General features: G+C 50.8%; 1 protein-coding gene across 9 annotated transcripts in view; it reads right to left on the bottom strand.

Moving 5' to 3' along the window:
• The window catches only part of SULF2 (sulfatase 2), a 128,207-nt gene that overhangs the window by 91,685 nt on the left and 17,881 nt on the right, over positions 1-18,641 (bottom strand). For all 9 annotated transcript variants that reach the window (XM_010343103.3, XM_010343102.3, XM_074406634.1 and 6 more), the window contains exon 2: positions 8,848-9,120. In XM_010343103.3, coding sequence (XP_010341405.1) covers positions 8,848-9,022 — 175 coding nt within the window. In that variant the 5' untranslated portion in view covers positions 9,023-9,120. The remainder of the gene's footprint in view (positions 1-8,847; positions 9,121-18,641) is intronic.

The raw sequence follows: 18,641 nt of genomic DNA on the forward strand, positions 1-18,641 counted from the left end.
AGGGTGTGCTTCTGAGACCAGGAGTCACGCGTAGCTGACCTGCTCAGAACAGTTTGGGGACCTTCCATCGCCTTGCAATCGAATCCAGACCCCCTGCTGCTCGGCCTGCTGGGCCCTGTCTGCTCCCCGCCCCCTTCCCCATCTTCCTCCCCTTCATTCGCAGGTCCTGCTGGCCTCCTCCAAGGTCCTGGCAAACCTGTTCCTGCCACAGGGCTCTTGCATGTGCTGCGCTTCTGCCTGCAGTGCTCCCGCCTCAGGAGTCCACGTGACGCAGGTCTCCCCGCCATGCAGCCACACGGCCACACTGTTTGCTGTGAGGTGGGCTGGAGCTGCCCTCACTGGGACCCTTGCTCCTGATTTCTGGTGTGGCTGAGACTCTGGGCTGCCCACCAATATCTCTTTCCCCTTCTTCCTCTGATCAGGCCCTGACTTTAGTTTCAATGCATCCAGTTAGGAAATATTTCCCAGATTCCCTTGTGGCCAAAGACGTGCCACAAGCCTGCCTTCGGCCTTCCAGCCCAACTCTCTGTCCAGGTCTCCACCCCAGAGCACTGGCCTGGAGCTGCTGGTTCAGCAAGTCCCTTCACCGTCTGGGCTTTGGGCTGGATTTGACTGACAAGGGCCCCGGCAGGAGATGAGAGAAAGAAGAAAGTCAGGTTGGAGGACAGATTCCTCCATCTCCCTCTGTGGCACCCACGGAGGGTGACAGCTCTCGTGGCGTGGCCCTCTGTGTCTCTGGGTTCCAGTAACCTCTTGTCCCACTGCTAATTAGCATGGAGCACTGCATTATCCCTAGTGCAACCAGCCTCACACTTGCTCACACCTTAGCAAAAACACACTTAAACGAAGAATTCAAATTTGCATGTGCTTTATAAGTCTTGCTGAGATCATGTGGCTAAGTAAGTTCTATTCGTGTTGCATGTGACTTCTGAGATTTTTTTTCTTTTTCTTTTTCCTGCCCTTCTGCTTCCTTCTTCTTGTGGCCTAGAATATGTCTGTGATAGCTGGAGCTGCAGCAGCTGTTCTAAACCACAAGGTGACTTCACAGATGGAAGCTACGCGGTAAGTATGATGGACAGAGAGGCAGAGATGGAGCTTGGGTCCCTGATAACCTTGCAGCCACCAAACCAGGCCAAGACTGCCTACCTCCAGACCTTTTGATAATTCTGTCTTGTTTCAGCCACTGTTATTTTACGTTTTCTTTTACAAGCAGCCAAACCTAATCCTGATACACTCAACTTCCAGAATTCAAGCGATCTTCCCAAATGTTACTGAATTAAAAAAAAAAAAAAAAATCAACTTACAGGAATGTGCTTGGCAAGTTGAACACCAGTGTGGGCCCAAATGAGCCTCTCTTCTTCCTGAGATAACCCACATCCACATTTTCACTTCTCTAGTGATCATCGGCAGAAATGCCAGGAGGTGGGATCTCAGGGAGGCTGAGCTGGAAGTTACCACTGATCTGGCGGCTGGAATCTGGGCATGTTGTCCTGGCTTCCAGCCATTTGGCCCCTACAGAGAGTATTTGAGCCTGCAACTTGGAGTCGATCTCCTGGCTATCAGTCTGTGGCACAGGGTGCGGTTTCCTTGTGTTCAGAGATGGAAAGTGGAAAACGGGAGGCTCGCCAGACCTCTGCCGTGCCTTTCTCTCAAAAACCTGCCTCTCCCACCGGACAGCTCTCCAGGCTGGATTCCTGCAACTTTCAGGATCAGAGACCCCTCTGAGAGTCTGGGGAGGGTCTCAGATTCAGTAAAGCACAAACAAGCACACAGTTTGCATACAATCCCCACCCTCCCCTCCCCTAAGCCCACCCAGGCCTGGGCCTCCCTCCTCAGCATCTGACCGACGTGGCTCCCTCCTGGACAGTTCCTGCTGGCTTTTCACAGGTACCTGCAGCTTCCCAGGTCCAGAACTGAGCTTGTAACCATAGCTTTCCCTAGCTCTGTACCCAGAAAATCCATTTGCACAGTTTTTCAGGCCACAACCCTGGAGTCCTTCTCAGCTCTTCTTTCCCGTCCACATCAGTTCCATCAGCTCGAACTTGGAAATACGAGCAGCACCTACGACTTTCCTCACTCTGGCCTGAGCCACCATCATCTCACGCCTGGACTATTGCAACGGACTCCTCACTGGGCCCATCTCATGCGTGGCCTGTTGCAGCAGACTACTTACTGCTGGACACCCTGCCCTCATGACACCTCTTCAGTCTCATGACCCTCTCCAAGAGGAGTCCTATGAAGACACAACTCAGATGATGCTCCTTCTCTGCTCAATGTCCTCTATTGGCGTCCATCATCACTCAGAAAGCCAAAATCCTCCTTCCGTTCAAAGGCTCGTGCCCTGCATGGTCCATCCAACCTCCACCTCCGCATTACTGCTCACTCTTCCTGCCGCCCTTGTGCACACCGCTCTGGTCTCTTTGCTGCTCTGAGCCCGCTGGGACAGCGTCTGCCTCAGGGCCTTTGCACATACTGTTTGCTCTGCTTGGAGTGCTCTTCCTCAGGGATGCCCATGACTGGTTTCCTTAGCTCCTTTGCTCAGATTTCCCCTTCGCAATGAGATTACCCTATATAAAATCCCAGCAACTCTTTTCTCTGCCTTTGTCTTCCTGGTTGATTGCCCCTCCTGGCTTTATTCTCCTCCTCACTTTCTGCTCTCTTATGTACTATAGACTTCATGTGTCTTGAACTCGCTGTGTCCCAATCCCAGCCCTCATGGTTTAAGTGGAGTTGGCCCCAGTCCTGGCTCCAGGAATGTGCACATGACTCCATCTAGCTAACCATAGTGTTCCACTCCCCTGAATCTGGTTAACCAGATGTCCCAGACAGTGTCAGACCAAAAAGACTCAATCTGGGGACTTATGAGCACTCCCAGGTGAGAGCAGCGCTCTTTCCACGGGGATAGCCTGCACCTCCAAGGTGTTCACGTCTATCTAGCAATGCCAGGAACGCTGCCTGGACAGCCAGCCTGAGAGTCAAGGTAACTTGGAGGAAAGCTGAGACCAAGGAGGCGGAGGGACAGAGGCCATCCAGAGACAGAGCTTCCGGATCCTCGGACTTCTTTATGTAAGTCCAATGAAGTCTCCTTTTCGTTTCCTCAGTCCTGCTTGAGTTGGGTTTATGTCAGTCATAACTGAGAGAATCTAGACTGATAGAGAGTGGCTGTGCCACAAACGTTTTTGACATCCAGTGGACGCTGGTTCCCAGGACACTTTTGCAGGCCCCAAAACCACCACTCAGCTGCCTTCTGCCAGCGATGATGGTGCAACTCTGTTCATCAGCAGAGGCAGTAACAGCAGAAGAACCCACGGCCAACCTAATTGACAAGGATCACTCAAATTCTGGGGTATGTCGCCATGCTAGGCTCACGTGCCTGGCAAAGTGTGTGCTAGGTCACCTGCACGAGCGTGGGCAGCAGCCACCCCACTGTGTCAGCTGGGACAAGACTCGACAGTAATGTTGCTGTTCACTGCCGTGTCTTGCTCCGTCACCCAGGCTGGAGTGCAGTGGCACGATCTTGGCTCACTGCAACCTCCGCCTCCCAGGTTCAAGCGATTCTCCTGCCTCAGCCTCCCAAGTAGCTGGGATTACAGGCACCTGCCACCACGCCTGGCTAATTTTTCTATTTTACTAGACACAAAGTTTCACCATGTTGGCCAGACTGGCCTCCAACTCCTGACCTCAGCGGATCCACCTGCCTCAGCCTCCCAAAGTGCTGGAATTACAGGCGTGAGCCACCGTGCCCGGCCTTCATGTCGTTTTGATATGTAACACTTGCTACAGACAGACAGTACTTTGTGGCATTGGCCCAGGCCACTCTAACAGAGGATGGCTTTAACAACCCGAGTGAGAGCAGACTGTCACACATAGGACAGGTGCCAGGTATTCGGTTCTCACAAGAATGCCAGGAAGACAGATCATCATCTCCACTTTATAGATGAGTAAACTGAAGCACAGAGAGGGCAAGTCTCTCCCAAGGACACAGAGTCAGTGGTAGAGTGAGGCTTTGAATCCAGTGTTTAGGAGACAGCTCTCACCCTAGCAACTTTACTGGGAGCATTTTCATTTAAAGATGTTTTGAAAGGCTGGGTGCAGTGGCTCACACCTGTAATCCCAGCACTTTGGGAGGCTGACGGGGATGGATCGCTTGAGCTCAGGAGTTTGTGGCCAGCCTGAGCAACATGGCAAAACCTCATCTTTATAAAACAAAACAAAACAAAACACAACACCCCAAAATTAGCTGGCTGTGATGGTGTCCGCCGGTAGTCCCATCTACTTCAGGGGCTGAGGTAACAGAATTGCTTAAGTTGAGGAGGTTGAGGCTGCAGTGAGCAGTGATCACGCCAGCCTGAGTGACAGAGCAAGACCCTGTCTCAAAATATATAAATATATAAATCAATAAAAATAAAGATGTTCTGCAAGGCAGTAATTCTTTTGAAATGCAAACATCAGGCTGCGCGGTGGCTCATGCCTGTGATCCCAGCACTTTGGGAGGCCGAGGCAGGCGGATCACCTGAGGCTGGGAGTTCAAAACCAGCCTGGCCAACACGGTGAAACCTCGTCTCTACTAAAAAATACAAAAAAATTAGCTGGGTGTGGTGGTGGTGCACCTGTAATCTCAGCCACCTTGGAGGCTGAGGCAGGAGAATCAAGTGAACTCAGGAGGTGGAGGTTGCAGTAAACCAAGATGGCACCACTGCACTCCAGCCTGGGCAACAGAGTGAGACTCTGTCTCGAAAAATAAAAAAGAAAAAAAACAAAAAAAAGAAAAAAAAAAGAAAAAAACCGCAAACGTTGCATCCAGTTTCGTGGGGGCACACTTCCAATCTAACATTGGAAAGGGCCACTAAAAGCCACCTATCTCTGCCTGGTGTGAACACTCAGGAAAATGAGCAGTGGGGAAACTGCCCAAATATTCTGGGGCTTGGAGTCTGGCTGTGCCCTTAACCCTCTGACACAAGAGCTACCACCACATGGTGCCCATGTAAGTGGAGCCCCTACATTAAAAGCTTGAGAAAGTTCGTCTCTTTTCTAGTCTCTATCCTGCTGATCGGGTCAAGAAGAACGTCTTGGTAGGCGCTACTTCACCTTTAACATCTCTTCCGAAACTGCCCATCACCTTTATTACAGCAAAGACTCACCGGCTTCGTGGGGGGCAGCATCTTGCTGAAATGTAAAAACATTGGTTTTCACTGTGTTTGGTTTGGAGGTGAACTTTTACCGAAGGCAATGGGTATTGGTTTTTCCTTTACAGTCAGAATTTAGGTGTTCCTTTTAAAGTAATATTTAAGCTTCAAAAATAAGTCCAGTTAAAGAAATTCTCAAGTCACAGATCAGAACTGGGATGCTGCAGAAATTCTCCTGCTCCAGGCCAGAACCATGTCTTAATCCTCTTGGTGTCTCAGAGCCTGTCGGAGCCCCAGAGGCGCCCCAGAGTCTCCCCAGAGGCTGGCTCAAATTAAGCCAGTAAACCCTGGCAGAGCCCACAGATTCTACAGTGTCCCTGAACAAAGGACATCTGTGAGCAAGACCACCTCCCCGTGCCTCTCCCTCTCTTATTCTTTTGGAGCGGAAGGCCAGCAAAAGTCAGCTGGTCTCCAAGGGCCATGGAAACACAGGGATATCCCCAACTACTCTGAACATGTATTGATAATGTAGGCCACTCACGGACTAGCATGGCCCTAGTTCCCCTGGGCATTTGACACCTCAGGAAGTCAGATGCATGCAGGGAAAGGGAAATCGAAGACACGCGGTACAGTCCTGACCCCGCAACCCTGAAATAAGGAAACAGAACAAGCCCCTCGTCTTGTGTGCCTGGGACCCGTCCTCCCAACCAGACCCTAATGAGGATGGAAGGCTGTTTGCTGCCCTGGGACTGGAAGGACCCTGGGATTATCTCAGTCGAGATGTCTCCAGCCCAGAGGACCGTCAGAACTGCTGCGCGGATGAGCAGAAAATAGCAAATGATAAATTTTTTAGGACCACCTGCTGTGTGCCAGTTGTAGCAGACTGTGAGATAATGTATTGGGCTTTTTTGGGACATGCATTATTGATCCGGGTCTGTCTAGTGGTTTATAAAAAGCCTGTCATCCCCCTCCCATGACCACTTTCCCATCCCTCACTCCTGGAGGAAGCTCAGCCTCCTTTAAAACCCAGCACTGCTTCACCGGATCAGTGCTGCTGGTGGAAGAGGTCTGGCTTGTTTGCAGAGCTCAAGACTTGTAGGCTCTGATCTATACAGTGTAATGACACTGGGTAAGAGCTGACAGAGGCCGCTGAACACCAGGGGCTCTAAACCCATCACATCTACCTCCTGGAATTTATCCTTCAGAAGCACTCCCTTGCCTGTGCAAAGATGCATGTTTAAATTTCCAGCAACAACATCTGTAACAGTGAAAGACTAACAAACATACATACTACCAATCTGGAAACAACTCAATATCCATCCCAGGAGTCTGGCTAAATAGAGCAGTGGTTAAAAGCATGGGTTCTGGGTTCAAATATTGTTTTTCTCTTTTGTTCTGAGATGGGGTCTTGCTCTGTTGCCCAGGCTAGAGAGCAGTGGTGTGACCTAGGCTCACTGCAGCCTTGACTTCCTGGGCTCAAGTGATCCTTCCACCTCGGCCTCCCATTAGCTAGCTGCTACTGTAGCCAACCACCATCCTTGGCTGATTTTTCCATTTTTTTGTTGAGATCGGGGCTCACTGTGTTGCTCAGGCTGGTCTCGAACTCCTGGCCTCAAGCAATCCTCCCTCCTCGGGCTCCCAAAGTGCTGGGATTTCAGGCGTGAGCCACGGCACCCAGTTCAAATCTTGTTTAATCACATTTTAGCTGTGAAAACCTGGACAAGTGGCTTCTCTCTGCCTCAGTTTTTCCATCTGTCAGAAGGAGAGAAGAAACCTCTGTATCTTAAGCCAGCCATGACTTTCACTGCCCTCCTCTCTTCTGCGTTTACTCCATAACCGTGGCTCCTTTCCTTGTATCTGCATACACCATTGGTTTCTTTTATCTGCATACACTGTTGGTTTTATTCATGAATCACAGACACAAAATGCGGTCAGATTCAGACATGAGACTTGTCTGGATCATGCTGCGGTAGTAAAAATATATTGTTCCTAAGAGTGGGTATTCAGATATCCACCTATGCATTCGGGCCCCAAATCTCGGAGTTGCCCTTGAAACTTCTCTTTTCCTTAACCCACATACCTAACCCATCCACCAGTTTATTTCCCAAACACACATCAGGTGGGACCCCATCTCAGTGCCCAGGTCTGAGCTTCCAGCATCACTACCCTGTCATGGCACTGGCCTCCAAATGGGTGTCCTGTTTCTGCCCTTACCCCCTGCAATTTCATTTCATCAAAAGAGTCGGGGTCCTGTTGGAACCTAAGTGAGGTGACGGCCTTCCTCTTTTTCAGGCATCCTCATGCATGTCTGCTTCACTAAGAATCAAACTCAAAGCCCCCACCATGGCCACAAGGCCTGGTGCGACCCGGCCCAAGTGGACTCCTCAGCCTCATCTCTCTCCATCACGGCCCCAGCTCCCTCCACTCCAGCTTCCTGCCACTTTTTTTTCTTTTGCTCCAAACCACCAAGCTCATTTCTATCTCAGTATCTTTGAATTTCCTGCCCTCTCCACCTAGAATGAACCTCCCTCCAGTTCTCTGGCTCCTGACACAGTACACTGAATGGAACAAATGCTTAATAAACATCTGCTGGATGAATGAACGAACGTGCAGGGCATCGGAAATTCCTAGGCATGACTACAACCGAAACAGTGTGGGGGCTACATGATGTGAGACTGAGAAGCCCTGAGGTCCAGGCGTTGCCTGCAAGACTTCGCTGCAAAATTCTGTAACAAACAAAACACACCTCTCTGGCCACAGTCTGCAGACTCTTCATGGTTATCAAATGCGGCTCATTCTAAATGCTACTGGGAGACAGGTATCCTATGTGTCAAACTGTCAACAAAAGCTCTGGGCTCTGATTGCTTCCTGGCTACAAATTCTTTTTGCACGGAGAAGCTCCCAAAGAAAAAAAAAAATCTATACTTGTGATCATTAATACAAAGCATTGCAAGAAACAACTTGGTTCATGTAAATTACCTTTTCCTGGTAGCTAAAAGACAAATTCAGGTTGCCGAGGCTAACCTAGTCAGCCTTTCCATTTGTTGCCACCAACAATGTGCTGTTATCCTTTGAGAGTGGACAGAGGCTAAGGGACTGCTCTTCACCGGATCAATGACTGGTAGTCTTTGCCACAACCCACAAGAGCCTCCAAAATCTGGTTCCAGGCGCATGTCTCATATATATTTATTTATTTTTTTTGAGACAGAGTCTCACTCTGTCACCCAGGCTGGAGTGTAGTGGCATAATCTCCACTCACTGCAACCTCTTTCTCCCAGATTCAAGTGATTTTAGTGCCTCAGCCTCCCCAGTAGCTGGGATTACAGGCACGTGCCACCACGCCCGGCTCATTTTTGTATTTTTGGTAGAGATGGGATTTCGCCACGTTGGCCAGGCTGGTCTCGAACTCCTGACCTCAGGTGATCTGCCAGCCTTGGCCTCCCAAAGTGCTGGGATTACAGGAGTGAGCTACTGCGCCTGGCCTGTTTTAACTCTTTGGAGAAATCCAGGAACGGCTCTACAACTGGAGAACGGTAGAGACCTTAACCTTGAGGACCCAGTTGTGACCCCAAACACATTGGGGTAGCCCATGTTTTGGTTTCAATGTACTCAAAGGTGAGCTCTACAAGTCATCACCACGGCCTCGCCTCCGGAGCCTCCGCCTGGCCCAGGGACCCTGCACTGTGGGGCCAAGGTGCTACCCTGGGGCCCTGAGACTTACCCAGCTCCACATCCTGGTCGTCCGTCAGCACCAGGATGATGTTGGGGCGGATGTTCCTGCGTTCCCTGTGAAACCTGTCTCTTATGGGGAAGTACTTCAGGAAGGCCGAGCTTCCAGCCAGCAGGGAGAACACAGTTGCGGACAGCAAGCACAGCATGAGGCTCGGAGAGCCCATCTTTTCTTTGCTGATCTGGTCCTTCTTTCGGGATGCAGGAGTCTGAAGTTGCGTCTGTGGCTCTGTTTCTTGTCCCTAGTTCCTCTTTACTCGCAGATCTAGAGGAGGAGGAAGAATCAGGTCAATATTTATGTCAAGGCTGCCGGCTGCTCATTCTTGCATAATGATTTGTACGGCGGCTGGCACGAACAATGGGAGTTTCTTTGAACGGGTGGCTGTGGCAGAGTGAAAACCGAACTCCGCTGAAGTTAGCAAACTTTACAATTTGCTTGCTCAACAGACTGGCAGAAAAGGCTTCTGTGGCCACTTCTGCAGAAAGAATTTCTTCCCTGGATCCAGTGAGCCTCTGATGTGTCGGTGGCAGCCCGAGACCCGAGTCAAATTATCAGCCCGTCTCTGAATAACCCGCCCAGTTTCACAGACAAATCGTCTCCAGGGAGAGGAACAGCAGTGGGCTGGTCTCAGGAAGCCAACACTTGTGGTCTTCTCGCATCTGCCTGCCCCGTGGGTTAGAGAGCTGAGGGAGATGAAGACCCAGCAGCAGGGGATTCAATCAGGGGTTTCAATAAGAACCCAGAGTTGGATGTTTTGGGCTGGACAACTGGCATGTTCAAATGCCAGATCCTCCACTCACTGGCTCAGTTTTTCCGTGAGCAGGCCAGTTTAGAACCTCAGTTTCCCCATGAATACAATGGCCGTCATAAGACAGGGCCATTATAAGATTTCAGTTCGCTGGGGATGTGTGTGAAAACACTTTGTTAAGGGATCTTGTAATTGGACAAAAACGTATTCCTATTCGTTTTTTTTTTTTTTTTGAGACGGAGTTTCACTCTTGTTACCCAGGCTGGAGTGCAATGGCGCGATCTCAGCTCACCGCAACCTCCGCCTCCTGGGTTCAAGCAATTCTCCTGCCTCAGCCTCCCTAGTAGCTGGGACTACAGGTGTGCGCCACCATGCCCAGCTAATTTTTGTATTTTTAGTAGAGACGGGGTTTCACCATATTGACCAGGATGGTCTCGATCTCTTGACCTCGTGATCCACCCGCCTCAGCCTCCCAAAGTGCTGGGATTACAGGCGTGAGCCACTGCGCCCGGCCCCTATTAATTTTTTTTTTTTCAGATGGAGTTTCACTCTTGTTGCCCAGGCTGGAGTGCAATGGCACAATTTCAGCTTACTGCAACCTCCATCTCCCAATTCCCCTGCCTCAGCCTCCCAGGTAGGTGGGATTACAGGTACCCACCACCACGACCGGCTAGTTTTTTGTATTTTTAGTAGAGACAGGGTTTCACCATGTTGGTCGGGCTGGTCTCAAACTCCTGACCTCAGGTGATTCACTGCCTTGGGCTCCCAAAGTGCTGGATTACCAGCATGAGCCACAGCGCCAGGCCTCCTATTAGTTTTAAGTTGCAGAATAAACAAAATGACAAAAGAGAAAATTGAGCACTAAAAGGTGAAGGGGGAAGATCTGCCACGGGCCCCTTGCCCTCAGTCATCCCCCTTGGCCCCAGGTCAGACTAGGTCGCAAGCGAAGGTGGGTGCGGGAGGCGAGGAGGCGACTCTGGCTCGAGCAGGTCTCTAATCTCGCCCTGCTCTTTGCTCTCTGCGGTCATTTTTTCACTTCTTGAGGAAATGAGCCTTCAAGTCCTGTCCAGATATAGACTTTTGGTATCATTTATTTAAAACGAGAGAGCGAGCGAGCAGAGAGCCACAGCCTGCAGATGCATGGGGAGGAAGTCAAGTGCCATGGGGGTGGCTGTGTCGCTGTGACCTTGAGAGGGTCTGTTTGTCCTTGCCCTCCATGGGAGAACCTGGCTAGCAGCTTGAAGTCACAATTCAGGGACTCAGCGAGGGCTCCACGTTTGGCAGGGGGATGTGCTGCCTGCCTCGTCTCTCCTGGGGACTGCAAGGCGGCCTGAGGGGTCTCCTGCCTCCCTCCTCCCTGCCCTCATCCTCCATTCTTCTCAGGGCAGCCGGAGGGATCTTCCTAAAGTACAGACCAGGCCACAGCACTGGGCAGGAGAGGGCACAGTGCCCCCTGCAGGTGCGGACTGAAGGGGGTGCTCGCCTCCAGGTTGTACAAGTGCCAGTCACTTTAGTGCCAATCCTGTGCCCAACTGCCGCACCTTCACTGGCAGCTCATGGCTCACGGGATAAAACGCAAACTTCTCGCCAGGGCTGCCTGGGTGTGTGAGATCTGGCCTCTGACCACTTCTCTCCAACCTGTCCTTTCCAGCCCCACTGGCTTCTTCCTGTTGACTGGATAAATCAAGCTTCTCTCTACCCCTGGGTCTTTGCACCTGCTCTTTAAAAAGTAACTCCTGGCCAGGCGCAGTGGCTCGCACCTGTAATTCCAGCACTTTGGGAGGCTGAGGCAGGTGGATCACATGAGATCGGGAGTTCAAGACCAATGTGGTGAAACCCCATCTCTATAAAAATACACAAATTAGCCAGGCGCGGTGGCACATGCTTGTAATCCCAGCTACTCGGGAGGCTGAGGCAGAAGAATGGCTTGAACCCGGGAGGCGGAGGTTGTAGTGAGCAGAGATTGTGCCATTGCACTCCAGACTGGGTGACACGGCGAGCCTCTCTCAAAAAAACCAAAACAAAAACCTCCTCCTTTGTACTACTGGTTCTCTCTTCTGTCAAAGGAGCAAACATCCTTACCTCAGGGAGGCGTGCCCCGACCACCCTATTTAAAGTGGGCCCTCCAACCCAGGCACTCGCTGCATTTTGTAACTGCTTTTATTTCTCTTGTAATCACCACTACAGCCTGCAATTTATCTTATTGTCCAATTCTTCCCTCCCAGGGGGTCAGCTCCCTGAGGACAGAGACAGGCTTATGTTGTTCATGGCTGTCTCCAGGACTTGGCACAAAGAAATAGTCAGACAAAGAAAGAAACGGAGGTTCTCTTAAGGTCCTTTGAGTTCAGCAGAGTGAGGGAAGCTGGGCTCGGCAGGGCTGTGCCATGGCCTGGGTCTACATGGCGCGGAGGCATCCATCACTGATGCCCTGCCCCAGCCACCCTCCACGGACACCAAGGAGGAGCTGGCCATTGTATTCTCTGGGCAGTGCTATGATAGAAAAACCCCAGGAAAGTTCCCTCCTGCTCCATTGCTCCCCCAGCTCTGCTCGGCACCCGGGGAGGCTAAGCTCTGCGGACAGCACAGCGTGGTTGGCACATCCCAGCTCTCTGGCTTCAGGCTGGGAGGCTGCAGCATTGGAGGCGGCAGGAAGTCAGAGGGTTTGGTCTCCCTCTCCTGCATGCAGCAGCTCCCCAGACAGCAGACTGCGTGCCTCTCTCTGTGTGTGTGGACAGAGCTTCTGCCGGGGGCCCCTTCTGGCTCTAGTGTCTCCCCAGTTCTGAGTTCACCTCTCCCTCCTCTTGCCCCACCAAGTCGAGGGAAAGTAAGGGCTCCTTCTGCTGCCAGCTCCGGGGTGCTGTGTCACTTGTTCGCTCCCTTTGCCCCGCCTGCCCCTGGGAATGGCGCTTTCAATCAACTCTGCCAGCTGCCCCGATGCGCGCCCTCATTTACGTCATTCAGGGACCTGTATCCTATGTCAGGCTGGGAGCAGAAAGCAGGCTTCACTCACTGCCTCCTTCCCAAGTGGCTCTGAGAGAGAGAGTCACCATTTCAGAGGAGCTGGGGACACACTTGATACAGTCATCTGACATGAGAACTGTGTTTCACAGGACCAGAGGACAAGCACTAGCTTCCTTCTCAATCTCTCATCTGCAGCAACATACACCTCATGACAGCCAGAGCCACTGCGGTGACTTGTTTGCTGGGCACCTGCTTTGTGCCACGTGGCATGATGGTTAAGGACATGGACTTTGGAGTTACTTGCTGAAAGCTTGAGTACTAGCTCAGGGTCTTTCAGCAAGTAACTCCGAAGTCTTTGTGCCTCAGTTTCCTCATCCATAAAATGGGTGTGCAGGATTAAATGTGTTGATACAGTGTGCTGGGGCTAGAGCCTGGCCCATGGTACTAACTGGAACCCGTAATCCACAGTGTAAACCATCATTAGATTGTTCCTACCGGTACAGCTGTGTCCCATGTCTGACACTCTGTGGAATCACCTTCAACCTCCACCAAAGCACTCTCCTGCAAGTACTATTATTAGTCCCAGAGAAAACTGAGGCTTCATTACCATCCTAAAGCCACCCAGAGAGAAGACGGCAAGGACGGGACGTGAATTCTGCCCTCCCTCACCCTTCAGTGTGGGCTTCTCGTCACGAAACTCAGGTTCCCAACTCTCTCCATTCAAAGACCACTGCCCCGATTTCTGCTGAATCCACAGAGCCCATCGATGATTATGGACTTAACGTGCTTCTTCAAATGGCCTCATTTAAAAATAAAAACATAAACACCTATGTTGGGAAGAGAAGACTTCCTATCCAAAGATAAATGGAAAGTGGACATCGCTTCCCTGTAGAGTTAATTGTACAAATAAAAGTCGAGGAAAGCAGAATCAGTGGAACTTGATTCAAATAGCTTCCCAGGCTTCGCGTGGCCTCCTGCTCACACATTCTGTCTCTTCTGAAGTGAGACTAGCGGGTGTTGAAAGGAGCCAAAGCACCATCGGAGCCTTTCTGCTGGAGGTGGCTGGAAAGGAGACGGGCACCAGCCATGGAATCACCCCAGAACCACCCCAAATCAGCCATCCTCAAACCATGCTGTTTATCTCATACAGTTTGGCCATGTCCCTACCCAAATTTCATCTTGAATTGTAGCTCCTATAGTTCCCAGGCGTTGTGGGAAGGACCCAGTGGGAGATGACTGAATTATGGGGGTGGTTTCCCCCATACTGTTCTTTTTTTTTTTTTTTTTTTTGAGACAGAGTCTTGCTGTTGCCCAGGCTGGAGTGCAGTGGCGCAATCTCAACTCACTGTCAACCTCCGCCTCCCAGGTTCAAGCAATTCTCCTGCCTCACCCTCCCGAGGAGTGGGGACTACACTACGCATGAGCACACCCAGCTAATTTTTGTATTTTTAGTAGAGACAGTTTCACCACGTTGGCCAGGATGGTCTCCATCTCTTGACCTTGTGATCCACCTGCCTCAGCCTCCCAAAGTGCTGGGATTACAGGCAATGAGCCACCGTGCCCGTCCTTCCCCCATACGGTTCTTGTAGTAGTAAGTCCCACAAGATCTGATGGTTTTATAAAGGGTTCCCCTTTGCTTCGTTCCCATTCTCTCATCTGCCATCAGGTAAGACACGCCTTTCGCCTTCTGCCATGATTGTGAGGCCTCCCAGCCACGTGGGACTATGAGCTCATTAAACTTTTTTCTTTATATATTATCCAGTCTCAGGTATGTCTTTCTCAGCAGTGTGAAAACGGACTAATACATTATCAGTGGCCCATGTCCCTCCATCGGGAAACACTACGGGATCTTTGCACTTGAATCTAGGGACGCACCAACCAGCTTGCTAAAATGCACGTTCACATTCCTTCAGAGAGACAGACGTGGAGCGCTAATACTGGGAGAATTCCGATGGGATGTCCCACAAATAGCAACTCTCTTAAACCAAAGACCAATCACAGAAGCTTTTTGAAAGCTTGCAACACACTCCAGTCTCTGCTCTGTTTGCAGGTGTCAACCCAATTAATATGCACACCCACCCATCAATATTTCACCCATTTTATGAAGAAGCTGAGGCACAGAGTGTTAAAATCACTTTCCCACGATCATATGGGTATGTAAATGGCAGAGAAGGGGTTCAAACCTAGTCTGGCCCGACGTGGATGGCTCAACCAGTACCCCCTGGAAGCAGATTTTCAAGCAAGTTCCTAAGAGTCTCCCAGCCTCAGTTTCCTCATTTGCCAGGTGCTCTCTAAGGGCTTTTTTGGCCCTGGGCCTATGATGCCAAGGTGCGGGGGCGCTGGGAAGGGCAGCCTTCATTGGGAGCTTTGGGCTAGGTCAAGATGGAGCCTGGGGGAGTGGTCAGCTGGACTTGGCTCCCATGTTGGTTTCAGGGCATCCCCCACTCCTGAGCAGCTATCACCCGCTATCCTCTGGATGGAAGTCAAAGCTCTGGCACCAGAAGCCAGAGAATAACAGGAGCTAATTATTTCATCAGACCAAGTCATCAGTGGGTCGATTTTTGATGAATTCCCCTGGCTCAGACTTCTCCTGGCCTCATGCCAGTCTCTCTCCGGATGCCGAAGAAATCAATTAAAAATGACACAAGGGATTCTGCCTTTTTTTTTCTTCTTCTTGGTAAAATATTCAAAGTGGCTGAACTGAGAGAGTACCCAGTGAACCCATGCAGCACCAGCCGCCTGCCTCTCCGTCCCTGCCAAGGACACCACCTCTCCTTCCCACCGGCTCCTTTCCAGGACCTCGGCAAAGGCTCCCTAGCCCCGGAGACATCTCTGGAAACACCTAACATCCCGAGTATTCCGAAACGGCAAATGCTCAGGATGAAGGGGCCAGAGGCAGGAGGCGGCACTGGTCAGACGGGAAATGTCCACGAGAGGCAGGAAGAGAGGAAACGGTGGATGTGCAGATACATCCCACGGGCTGGGGCCAGAACCCCACAACAGACCTGGGGACCTCCCCAGGCGGTCCAGAGAGCCTGATGATTCCTCTCTTCCTTCATTTACTTTACAAACATGTATGAAGCGCCTGCTATATGTGAGGCAGTGTTCAGTGACAGAATCCTGCCCTGATTACAACAGTAATACATTCTTCCCTGTCCCCTGGGAGGTTCACGTGGATGTGCCGCCTCCAAGTGACAGATAAAGCCAGTAAGCAGCATGGCTATTTGCACACAGACATTCTGACCCCGGAGCCTACTTGTTTGATACTTATGCTGACTTGGAAGGCAACGAGTGACACCAGGGACTGAGGTTAAGTGTGTTGCATAAACGGGAAGAGGAAAGGGGAACCTGCTGGGAGCAGTCAGGGAGGGCTGCCTGGAGGAGTACTCAGCATAAACTCTGAGCAGCCTGAAAGGAGCAAAGTTCTGAAGAATCCACAGGCTTTGGATAGCCCAGGAAGAGGAGGGTGGAGGACAGAATGCTTCAAGAAGAGAAACAGTTTGGGCAAAGCAGGCAGAGGAAACAGAGAGAGGCCCCTGGAGGGACGGGAAAGTGTGGTCCCAAACCTCACAAGCCCAGAAGCTGTCTAGACAGGGGATGACACACGCACATCTGTTAAACTTTACACTCCCGTGTCCCCCCTTCTTCCTGGCTACAGTTTCTCCAGCCTTCTCTCCTCCTCTTTGGGGCTGTCAAAGAAAGGACAGAAACGTCTGTAATGTGCAGGCCACAGCTTCTCCCTGTCTCCTCTGGCTCAGCCCAGGCCATCTGGTAGCTCTCCCGGCCTGTTCCTGGAATTCCAAATGGAGGCAGAGAACCCAGTCGGCTCTCAAGAGCAGGGCAGGGGACAATAGAAGGGTCATTCAGAGGGAGGAGGGAAAGATCAGGTTTCAAGACGAGGGCTCAGGATCTGGAAAGGAAATTAGGGCATAAAGATTATAGGCCAAAAATGCAGGGCTTAGGAACCCAGCTGCCTGCCTAACTACTGATGTAACAAGAAATTCCCGAAGGCTCGTGCGTGTCAGGCACAGTTCTTGGCACTGTGGCTAAAGCAGTGAAAAGAAAACTCCCTGCCCTCCTGGAAGTGATATTCTGAGTCAACATATGAAAAGCTGGAGTTGAAAGACTCCAGCTAAACGTTGAGAATGACCAGAAAAGAGAGCTGGAAATAATGGCAAATCACAGGCAAACTGTTAGAACAGGGTGGCTGGGGATCACAGCTAGAGTGCAAAGGAAATTTAGAAACAATATATTCCAGTCTTAGGAAGCGGAGCAGCAAAATGTTTTGCATGTCAACTAAGTAGATGTTTAACAGGTCATATACTCCATACCCTCAAATATCTGAGCATCTGCTACGTGCCTTGTACTGTTTCATGATCAGTTTATATATATATATATATATATATATATATATATATATATATATATATATATATAAACTTCCGATTCTCACGGAGCTGACAAACAGAGTGGACAGAGGCAAGCCAACAGCCCAACACTTACCTGGGGGAAAATGCAGCAGGGAACAGGCTGAGTAGGAGGAGGGGTGGGATCTGGAACTAGCCTGCATGGGTTTGGATCTTGGCTCCACCACTTAACAGATGCTGGGCAAGTGTCTGACCTCTTGTCTCACTGACTTCATCCAGAAAGGGAGGACACTTACGGCACTTGCTACAGAATGGACGCTTTCGCATGCACGAAGCCCTTCAACAGATCTGTATGCAGAGTGCCCAATCAATGCTGGCTTGTGTTATCTGCCTGGTTTGGGCCACCTAGCATTCTCTCACCTCCTTTCCATAACAGATCCCGATTTTCTTGGGGATCTGAGGCTGGGTGTGATGGCTTACGGCTGTAATCCCAGCACTTTGGGAAGCCAAGGCAGGTGGATCACCTGAGGTCTGGAGTCCAAGATCAGCCTGGCCAACACGGTGAAACCCCATCTCTAGTAAAAATACAAAAATTAGCCAGGTGTGGTGATGTGTGCCTATAATCACAGTTACTTGGGAGGCTGAAGGAAGAGAATTGCTTAAACCCAGGAGGCAGACGTTGCAGTGAGCCGAGATTGCATCACTGTACTCCAACCTGGGCAACAGAGCAAGATTCCATCTAAAAAAAAAAAAAAAAAAAAAAAAAAAAAGTTTGGGAATACTTTTCTCCCCACCCTTGGTCCACAAAGTTCAAATTAGGCTCCAGCTCTGGAGCTCCAAGGCTAGATTGTGAGTTCCAGACCTGGGCCAATCAAAGCCTCCCCACCCCTGCCTTGGAGATGGGCCAGAGTAATCCAGGCGCTTTGGCCTGACTGGTCAGGAAGAGGCATCCAGTTTTTACAACTGGCTAACTCACTCTACATCGTTCCAATGTGAGGACCAGGGAAGATACTGATGTCACCTTGCCTGGAGTGGGGTCGGGAATGAAGCCAACACACAGAACACAGAGCACTGCTGTGAAATGCAACGTTCTTGGGTCTTAATGGCACTGGACACTTGGAACCAGCCAAGCCTGAAAGCGGAAGATTTATTGCTGGGTTCTTTGTTTCAGGCTGAATAAATTATTCTTTCGCTTTAACTAGTTTCTGTTTTCTTTTTAGGTCAGTTTCCCCATACTTTGACTCTTTAAGATCAGGAGTTAAAATTCCTTTTTTTCGATTAGGTCATACCTAGTTGCTCTTTCTGTCACTGGCAACCAAATAAATGCACATGGGCGGGGCGGTGGCGGGGGGGCAGGCAGGAGGCAGAGGGCCAACTTGCCCATCCTTCTTTGACAACTGATAAGAGCAGTTGTGGAAAAGCGGAAGGAACATGGGTGTGGGAATCACAAATTCTGGGCCTGACTCGGCCACTCCGGCTGTGACTTGGGCCTCGGTTTCCTCATCTGCCAAGGAAAACAGACTGTTCTCTGGGCACGGCCTTGCAGACTGGGCTGGGTAGAGTCTGGGAGGTGAAGACGGCACCTTCCCTGGCCCTCTGTCCCTGAAACAGGCCCTGCTCTGTCACTCCCACCCTCCGTCCCGTCCGCTGCCCTCTTTAGAGCACTTATCACAACTCGCAATTCCTCTGCTCTCTGGCCTGAGGTGTTT

This window comes from Saimiri boliviensis, chromosome 9 (genome assembly GCF_048565385.1).
Source record: "Saimiri boliviensis isolate mSaiBol1 chromosome 9, mSaiBol1.pri, whole genome shotgun sequence".
Classification (NCBI taxonomy): Eukaryota; Metazoa; Chordata; class Mammalia; order Primates; family Cebidae; genus Saimiri; species Saimiri boliviensis.